Genomic DNA, 10,541 nt, shown 5'->3' on the forward strand with positions numbered 1-10,541 from the left:
CAGGTCTGGTGTTTGGGTGCACTTTGGATTCCCAGTAAGCTATAATGGTGATGATAGAATGAATGGTAAATAGTAAGGTCTCATATCCGCGGCTATAATGTAAATGTAGCCTACCAATCACGGCGGTGATGTCTTTTGCCCCGTTTGAGTCAGTTGGAAATGTCTGTCTAAATGCTGCGGGGATAGTTTGTCGCGTGTATGTCTCTCCTTTTTTTCGTCTTTTCCCAGATACTAACACACTAAGGTGATGTCGGCGTAAAAGAGTTGACATGTTTCAAGTATTCCCGCTGGTGTTTTTTTTTTTTTTTTCACTGGTGTACCCTATTGTCATGTAGATGCAACGTACCGTTGTTTTTTTATCCACCACTCTCTTGCCATCATCATTATAGCTTACTGGGAATCCAAAGTGCACCAAAACACCAGACATGTTGGTTATTGGAGGATCTTCTATTTCTGGTCTGTTAAACGCATTGGCCACTGCGTACCGTGCATGAACTGCTCGCTCACTCAGAGCGTACTGAGTGAGCGAGCGCCTGACTGAGTAGCCTAACATAAACATATAAGTTGGTGTTTTTTTCTTCTTCTTTTTTCGTTGCCTGTTACGTCGTTTGGGTTATTGGGCTACCTTGTTGAACGCATATTATATTTCACTTTCTTTTTTTTTTTCAAATATAATTAGTCCAACGAACCGTTCGGTACATAATGCGTACCGCGTACCAAACGGTTCAATACGAATACGCGTATCGTTACACCCCTAATATATATATATATATATACACATACATACATACATACAGTGGGGCTCGAAAGTTTGGGCACCCTTTGCAGAATCTGTGACAATGCAAGTAATTTTCAAAAAATAAGAGAGATCATACTAAATGCATGTTATTTTTTATTTAGTACTGTCCTGAGTAAGATATTGTACATAAAAGATATTAACATTTAGTCCACAAAAAAAAAAAATGCTGAAATTATTAAAATAACCCCACTCAAAAGTTTGGGAACTTTACCCTTGGTTCCTAGTACTGTGTGCTGTTACCTGATGATCCTCGACTGTCTTTCTGTTTTGTGATGGTTGTGCATGAGTCCCTTGTTTGTTCTGAACAGTGTAACTGAGCAGCGTTCTTCAGAAAAATCTTTAAGGTCCTGCAGATTCTTCAGTTTTCCAGCATCTTTGCATATTTGAACCCATTCGAGCAGTGACTTCATGATTTTGAGATACATGTTATCACACTGAGGACATTTGAGGGACTCAAACACAACTATTAAAAAAGATTCAAACATTCACTGATGCTCCAGAAGGAAACAAGATGCATTATGAGCTGGGGGTGAAAACTTTTGAACACGATGAAGATGGCCAAATTTGTCTTATTTTGTTGAAATATAATTTTTTCCATTTAGTTCTGCCCTTCGTAAGCAACAGAAGATACTTGTATGTTTCCCGGTACACAAATTAAGTACAATTTACCTTGATCTTCAAATTCTGAAAGTTTTCACTCCCCAGCTCTTAATGCATCTTGTTTCCTTCTGGAGCATCAGTGAATGTTTGAATCTTTTTAAATAGTTGTGTTTGAGTCCCTCAAATGTCCTCAGTGTGATAAGATGCATCTCAAAATCATAAAGACACTGCTGGAAAGGGTTCAAATATGCAAAGATGCTGGAAAACTGAAGAATCTGCAGGACCTTAAAGATTTTTCTGAAGAACACTGCTCAGTTTAACTGTTCAGAACAAACAAGGGACTCTTGCACAACCATCACAAAACAGAAAGACAGCCGTGGATCAGCAGGTAACAGAACACAGTATTAAGAACCAAGCGTTCCCAAACTTTTGGGTGGGGTTATTTTAATAATTTCAGCATTTTTTTTGTCTTGTGGACTAAATGTTAATATCTTTTATGTACAATATCTTACTGAGGACAGTACTAAAAAAAATAACATTCATTTAGTATGATCTCTCTTATTTTTTGAAAATTACTTATATTTTCACAGATTCTGCAAGGGGTGCCCAAACTTTCGAGCCCCACTGTATGTATGTACATATATATATACATATATATACACGTACACACATACATACAGATATACACACACACATACATACAGATATACATACACATACAACATTTTATTATTGTCATTATTTTTTTTTATGTATGACACGCGAAGTCTGGCTGGGTAAAGCATGCCAAAACGAACACTGCGTTTGTACAACAGGCCCTTGACATTATTGAACGAAGCTCTCCTATTAGCCACCAAAGCACGGAAGTCCTCGTAGAATTTGATTCTGTGACCTTTAAATGTAATTTCTTTGGAAGATTTCGCCCATTTGAGCATGGCCTCCTTCTCAGTGTAACGGTGAAATCTACTATCTACTATAAAACTATAATCGGACGGGAATTTTGACCTTGTCAGGGTTTGGGTCTCAGGCTCCAATGGGCTCTGTCAAGCTCTGGAGGGGTGGGAAGGGCATCACCGACAAACTCTCTGAATAAATCTGTCATAAACTGCCTGACATCCTTTCCCTCGATATCCTCTGGAAGACCAACCACCCGAATATTCTGCCATTTGGACCGTGAGACGAGATCTTCCACGTTAGATCTTAAGGCAACATTCTCCTCTGTTGCCAACACCAACTTCGACTGAAGTGTAGAGACCTCCTGCTCGAGATGAGTAATCCTGTCACTGTGATCGGATAAACTAGTTCCCACATCAGTGATGGTAGTCACCTGAGTCACCAAGGTAGACCCAATAGAGGCAATGGACGAGTGAATAGACTCAAGCGACGAATTCAGCAGTGCAGTGAGTTCGCCAGTCATGTTTCTTCTCAGTTTGCAAAGTTTGCTCACCAGCGTGTCAGTTGTTAGCGGGTCTGTAGCATTGTCCAACATCTTGCCGCTTTCTTTCCCAGGATGAGGCACTTTGCTATGAGGGTTGGTTTTACCGCCAGCTCGTGTACCTTTACTCATTAGGAACAAGTAACCAAGAACAAAAGTAGCGTAAAGAAAACAAACCAGCCCCCAATATAGTGTTATGAAAAATAATTGTGAATTTTAAGTTGGAACTCTTACACTACGCGGCAAAACTCTCCACTACATGGCAAAACCGGAAGTCCCAGTCATAGGGACTCTTAACAGCTGCTCGACAGAGAGGTTCAAAAGGAAGAGGTGTCTGCATAATCCCAAAATTGCATTAATAATTAACTACCCAAATGAAATCACAAACGTTTCGACAAGTTTGTTCACAGTAATTTTTTCTTGCATTTTGTAGGAGGCAGTCCATTGACTACATAACTGAAACAAACTGTAGACGCTATGACCCAGAACAAGGATAAGGCTGAAAAATACAGGCTAGCATGCATTCATTTGTGCAAAAGCAAATAAACAAAAGCAATTTTGTTAATTTTGTTTCCACAGTTTGAACTCATATAATGAGATTGTCACCACATTTTTTGTTTGAACCCTGACTGCAGGCCGCAATTGACTGATGAAGGTCTAGATAGAAAAACAACATTGTTGGCAAGTAATTTTTACAATTTCTTTCCCCCTCTATTATGTTTATTTCTGAATAGTTACATTTGGTGTGTTTTTAACACATCCCTTTAATTGTTTATAGTGGCCTGCAAGACATATTATGAAACTCTGCGCAGAAATTTCCGGTATAATAAACCAGAGCTAAAACTCCTCTACTCGCGTCTGCCCTAGACCCTCGGCACAAACATCTCAGGTTCCTCGATGAAAACGTGAAAGTAGTAGTAAGTAGTGTTGTCACGGTACCAAAATTTCAGTATTCGGTACCGATACCAGTGAAAATCCACGGTTCTTGGTACCAATTTCGGTACCAAAGCAAAACACAAAAATATTCTAATAAAAAAAAAAAAAAATTATCACTAAAAATAAAACCAATAAGATTCTTTATGCTTGTTTACAATTATGTTTAAAGCTTTTCTACAAGTAATATAATTATGAAAAACAGTAAACAATTTTCACCCAAATTTAATTTGTCTTTTAATTAATGAAATGTAAACATTTAAATTTTTTGATAAATAAAGGGGATTTGCTATTAAAATTTAAACATGGAAGAAATAGTGTGATTTATTTCTTTAAAAAATAAAGTTTTATTAATTTTTTCAACAGTGGTAGCAGTATCACATACATTCTACTAAATAATAGTAATATTTATAGCACAATTACTTTATTTAAAAATGAACTTATTTTGACGGGCTACTTTTATTTTGACAGTGGTTTTACTCAAATGAAACTGTAAAATGCTTGTGAAGTGAACAGTTCTGGTGATGTTTATGTATTTCTGTCCTCATTGAGAAGGCAGATGCTGAAATTACTGCAAGCGACACGCGCTTCAGTCTATGTAGTAAACAAACCATTCATTCATTATTCACTCAGAGACACGAAGAACATGCAGGATTCATATTTCAACCAACTTTTGCAGCTTAACATTTACAGATACTGGTCCATACGGAGATTTGATTTGATTAATTTATGCTAACTTTGACAAATTCCGTGACTGTCCATATTAAAATGTAAGTTTCATTATTAAGACTGGATTTTGAGATTCCATCCGTGTTTTCTGCTTTCGCATAAAACATAGCACTGTATGTGTCAAGAACCGGGTTGACCGGGTCCTCAGTACCACCGCTACTTAAAGAAACCTGGTACAGTCACATTTACATTTTTTTAGTACCTACTTGGTACCAAAGTACCGGGTCTTTTGACAACACTAGTAGTAAGAAAAAAAACTGTTTGAACATTATCAGAGCATTTTTCTTGATGCAAGTGGCACTGATGCAGCCACCACCACCAATGAAATCAATGCCCAACAGTCGGAAAAGGCTGAGCCAGTTCTTCGGCGATGATTACAGAGAGTCCAGCTGAGATGAGTTCTAGCTGGAGCCATGTATTCCACAAGATGAGGATCCCATTCAATGGTGGAACAAAAACATGAAGTGCTTCACAAAACTTAGTCGCTTAGCACAGGGGTTCCCAAACTTTTTAGCCCGCGACCCAACTAATATGTGCCCTTGGAATTATAAGGTTCTATCTGCATTCCGAGTAGTTTTGAGATATTGAGCTTCAAAGATTTTGCATTCCATTTGACTGTGTAGATAGAACCTTATTGTTTTTTTAAATAAAAATCCCATAATGTATACAACATAAAAAAATAATGTAAATCACATAATGTAAATAAGTTGTCATAGAATAATAATATGGGAATAACTCAATTTTGACAAAAATGTCAGATAGAACCTTATAATTCAAAGGAGACGAAATGCGCTGTTGCCCTGCGACTCCGCACCTCCCCCACCAACCCCAGGTCAACAACCCCTCCCGTCGCGTGAAATGTACAGGAAATCGATTTTATGCCCAGTCTCAAAGCACACAAAGTTATATTTTATTGTTCTACGTGCAAAATCAGTGTTACAATTCTGCATGAACTGCTCGATATCCACCTGTTCTCTCTCGGAAAGTAACTGTGCAGCTATGTTGGGTTGAACTCATTCATTATTCTGCCATCAGGAACCAGTCCAGTAGGTCCGAGTGGCTCACACACACACACACACGCTCATGCTAATCCGTTATTTAGATGTGTCACTTTATGGTTTCCATGGTGACGCATCACCGCTTGTCACTTGTCATACTGCAGCATCAACAGAGCTGAATGAATGATGATCTGGTTTTATGTAATTTTTCCTTTTTTATTCAAAATATTCACAAATGTGTTAGATATGGCATGGAATATCTAGTATTCCAATTGTCAAGTATATGCAAGGGGAAGTGTTTTGTTTTTTAAACACCTTTATTAGTTTGTGCCTCAGCCGCAGTTCAGAAAATCGGATCTGTTGGATGTACAACACGTGAATTTGTCCACTTCTCCCGAAATACATAAATGTAAGTGGCTGGTGAACTGGGAGAATAATAGAGTAAACTTACTTAGACAATGTGTATCTGATATGAATAAAACGCGTCTAATTATAATGGAAAGGATTATTGTCTCTTCCTTTGACATCAGCGTGTATTTTACAAACTCTAAAATGTATTGTTTTTTTTTTAGTACTTATGCCTGAAACATAAAATAAACATCATGTGGTTGAAAACACTGAAAAGTTGTGATGACAGCTCTGAGCGCGCCGGTCTCTGCCTCAGCCAACGCACGAGAGCACATTTGAATTTCACATCACGCACTGGACGGTGTGATCATACACTCCAGGGACCAGTTTAGACTGATCACACCGGTGTGATCGTACGTGCGAAAGGGCTGAATTAATTGCAACAAAAATATATAGGGCCTAAACTTTTTTTTATAGAAATCATCTTTGGGAACCAATGGTTTAGCACAGAGGTTCTCAAACTTTTTAGACCGCGACCCCCATGATAAATGCCCTGCTGTCCCGCGACCCCACACCTCCCCCACCCAACCTCACCAACTCCTCCCATCGCATGAAATGTACTGCAAATCAATTTTATGCCCATTCTCAAAGCACACAAAGTTATATTTTATTGTTCTACGTGCAAAATAAACACCTTTACGTACGTAACTTGAAGCTGACGTAATCTCGTAATGTCTGGGACAAAATTACAAATTGAATTAAAATATATTATTTTTTTTATTTGTATCAGACTTTTCTGCAAACACCATTTAACAATTATTGAATTAACCCTTTCACACGTAAGTGTATATAGGGCCTTTTTTTTTTTAAATTTTATATCATCCTGCACCGGGGTCCCTTTGGGAACCACTGGATTAGCATACCGTTATTTGTGTGTCCTGGGAATGTCTGTGCCGTCAGACCGCGTTTTCTCTGCAGTTGGTCTTATGGGCTCAGTGCACAAGATGGCGCCGGAGAGCTTCAGCGATGCGAGTATGCATACTTCCGGTCTTGCGACACTCGCATTTACTATAACTTATTTATTTGTTTATATGTCAGGGACAATGCAAAAGAGACACATTGTAACAGGTTGCAATAACTTGAACCGATGTGTTGCATATAGGGTTTCTAGCTGAAGCTAATTTGCAACCCCTGTCCCTGGTTAGGCTACATAAATCACCATTATTAAGAGAACAAAAACAAACACCAGCAACAACAAAAACATAACAACATATATCTGTATGTATGTGTGTGTATGTGTTATCTCTCTCTATATCTGTATGTATATGTCCATTTATAAGTGTGTCTGCACAGTGACATAATCAATGATCACAGATTTGGTTTTGTTTCAGCCAGTGTTTCACCTTTTCATTAAACAGTTTCAGATTGGTTAGTGTTTTTATTTCTGTTGGTAGGACATTCAAAAATGTATCCCTTTTACAGAAAATGATGACTGACCGAAAGCGGTTTTGTGCTGTGCCACCCTGCAATTGCCATTTGCTGATCCCCTAGTGGTGATTCCATTAGTGTTTGTTTTTGTAACATATTGACAAAGTACAGCTGGTGCAAGATTATTCACACATTTAAAAATCTATTTAATAAATGAGAACTTAATAAAACTATCATAACTGAGCAAATTATACTTTTTCAGTATTATACAATGATGCCATTTCATTTGTTTTTGAAATGGCAATAAGGGATATTTGAAATAAGGGAAACTTACATAAAAAACTTGGCTAGATGTATATAATAAATTATTTTTTTAATTTAACAGCGGATAGTGGTATATCAAAGACATGGGGAAACATCCTCCCTACATTTTTGCGTACTTCTGTGTGGAAATTCGTCAAGATACAAAGCGGAGATTGCTTTATTCTTCGGTTGATTATGCGGATCTGCGTCAGCGTCAGGTTAATCATTCCACAGGGATTTCTTATTTCAAACACAAAACACTCAAATATGCAATACTTTACATTTACGAAGAGCTGATTTTGTTCTGACTGTTACGTAAGATCAAGGTTTCTGACTTGTCAAACGAGCACAGAGATTTCTGATAAAGCATGTTTTATTAACTTTATTTGATAATTTATAACTGTAACTGTACAATTAAACGTAATAATTATGGTAGGTTTGCACTAATTAAAAGATCGCTGTTTGCATTCATGTCTGTTTTTATGAATGTTTATTTGTTTTGTGAAAGATCTGCAGCATAAATCATTATCTGACTGACATAAATCATTATCTGAGCAGCACAGTTATATTGTTATTATTTTGCATTCATTATCAGATAAAACATATATTAAAATTAGTCATGTATTAGTTAATTGTGTAAAATAATAAAATATGTTGTGAAAATAATAATGAAACAAACTGATGTATGTGCACAATTGAGAAATGGATACTTATGAAGATAAATCGCAGTCCACGTCTCACGAGGTAAATTTCATTAAAAAAGAAAAAAACAATGTAATACAAACATTTTGGAGAAATAAGTAATTTGTACATTTACATAATTGGTAAGATAAAAATACATTACGTAGCCTTGTATACACACCATGAGTTCAACTTTCATTTCGTGAACAGTAGGGAATACGTGTATTAAATTCATTCACCAGACCCAAACATACACAAGTTTCAAATCCACTGGCTCAGTTAACATTTAGAGTATAGTAATAATAGCAGTGTATATCTTACTGAAGTGATATTATAAATCCTGTAAACATGTAGAAGGTGATATTTGGATTTCTCCGGTTCTCAGCACTGATGTTCAGCACAACCGGAAATATCTACGCACACACTCGCAAGACCGGAAATCCAAGATGGCAGAGATATGCAACTAGCCCATTGTTAACAGACTAAGGAGCAGACTTTGCCCCGATCATGTTGACATGCTTGTGTTCCTTAACAAGAACATGTAAAACAATAGAAAAAAAAGTAATAATAAAAAATAAAATAAAAGAGTCTGTCACAGGGAGTCATCAACACACAATGTTTCTTCCCCAGCAACATACGTTTTCTGTTCTTTTATTGTTCTCTCTGAGCAACTCTGAGAACTTTCTTTATATTATTTATCCTGGCTGTAGCAGTTTGTTTGTTTCAGTCTATGAGAGCCTATGTTATAAAGTTAAAGATATTAATATAAGGTCTGAGCATTTATTTCACATTTCTTGTTTGTATGAAGGCTAAATACAAATAAAAGGTGAACATTAATTTATCTGTATTCATTTAATTTACATTATATAGTTTTATAGGTGGTGTTTTTATATACTTGGCAAATTATTTTTTCAGACGTTTATAGGTCCAAATATACGTTGGATTGCGTTCTTGACAGTTTTTTTTTTATTTTTATTTATGTTGTTCATATCGATATCGGAATTATATCGTATCGCCCGAAATTAAGTAATATTATGATATAAACTTTGGCGATATCATTCAGCCATAAGAGTGATGATATTCAAAGTATTCTGTTTTTTAACTTCCATCCAAGTAACGTTAGACGCTTACCATTCCTCTGGCTTTAACTGCAGCTGTATTTGATATATGTTACTGCTCTTGACAGTAACCTGTTCCACGCCAGTCTCTTCAAATGGTATAAATGTCACTGCATGCCTAACATTATCTTTGGAAAAAAAAGAGAAAAGAAATCTAAAGCCAACGAGATGACAACAAAATGACAACATATCAAAATGGTCGTGCCGTTTCTTACCTTTTATGATAACCTCTTTGTATAGACACTCTCCTGTCTTGTTCACTTTGGGAATAATAGTTCTGACTCCAACACACCAGCGTCCTGCAGTTTCATGCTCCTTATCCACAACATCAGCGTGAAGAAACATAGAAATATCAGCAATCTTAATATTAGGCCCCAGAAGAGAAAATAAAAACTGAATCAATTCCGCAGTGTCCACATCCATGTACTCCGTCTCTGTTACGCCACACAGTCTCTTATTTACTACATGTGGCTTCTTTATCCAAACGTCGGCAGCGGACCACATACTATCGCTGCGCATGTCTGTCATGTTTATTTCAGAAAGCTGCGACATGCTTTCGACCTCAGCAAAATATATATCTAAAAAAAAATAACAGTAGAAGATTATTAGGGTACCGAAAACTACAAGATACTAACACAACCACAGCTTCTTCTTCTTCTTCTAGGATTTTATGGCGGTTGGCAGACCAACTTAAAAGGTGCATTCCCGCCACCTACTGAAATGGAGTATGAAGCGCATATTGCAAGGAAGTTTAAGTTTGATCTACTCTTTCAAAAAAAAAAAAAAAATAAATAAATAAATAAATAAATAAATATATATATATATATATATATATATATATATATATATATATATATATATATATATATATATATATATATAATTTAAGGTTATATATAAGAGTTTACACAGCAGGAAGTTTTACATCCTATTAAATAATCCTGTTTTCTTTAAAAATATAAATAACTCATGATAAATTCTTGATGATTTGGTACATTCTCCTAGGAGAACCTGAAGTGTCAGCTCATTGATTTCTAGATTTCTTAAAGCGTTTAGCTGGGACCGCTCTCTTTCATAAGCTTCACATTCTATAAGCACATGTTCTACAGTTTCAGCTAACCCACATTTATCACAATTTCCATTCTCACGTTTACCAATTCTTTGTAAGC

The 10,541-nt window shown here is 36.4% G+C and overlaps 1 protein-coding gene across 3 annotated transcripts in view; it reads right to left on the reverse strand.

Moving 5' to 3' along the window:
• The window catches only part of trmt44 (tRNA methyltransferase 44 homolog), a 134,516-nt gene extending 124,501 nt beyond the window's left edge, over positions 1-10,015 (reverse strand). For 2 of the 3 annotated variants that reach the window (XM_026215515.1, XM_026215514.1), the window contains exons 1-2: positions 9,588-10,015; positions 9,386-9,500 (exon numbers count right to left, since the gene is read on the reverse strand). In XM_026215515.1, the coding sequence (XP_026071300.1) occupies positions 9,386-9,500; positions 9,588-9,924 (452 nt within the window). In that variant the 5' untranslated portion in view covers positions 9,925-10,015. Of the gene's footprint in view, positions 1-9,385; positions 9,501-9,587 lie in introns of those variants that run through there. The other variant, XM_026215516.1, reaches the window with a different exon arrangement.
• Positions 10,016-10,541: the final 526 nt, after the last annotated feature.

The sequence above is a fragment of the Carassius auratus genome, chromosome 32, assembly GCF_003368295.1.
Source record: "Carassius auratus strain Wakin chromosome 32, ASM336829v1, whole genome shotgun sequence".
Classification (NCBI taxonomy): Eukaryota; Metazoa; Chordata; class Actinopteri; order Cypriniformes; family Cyprinidae; genus Carassius; species Carassius auratus.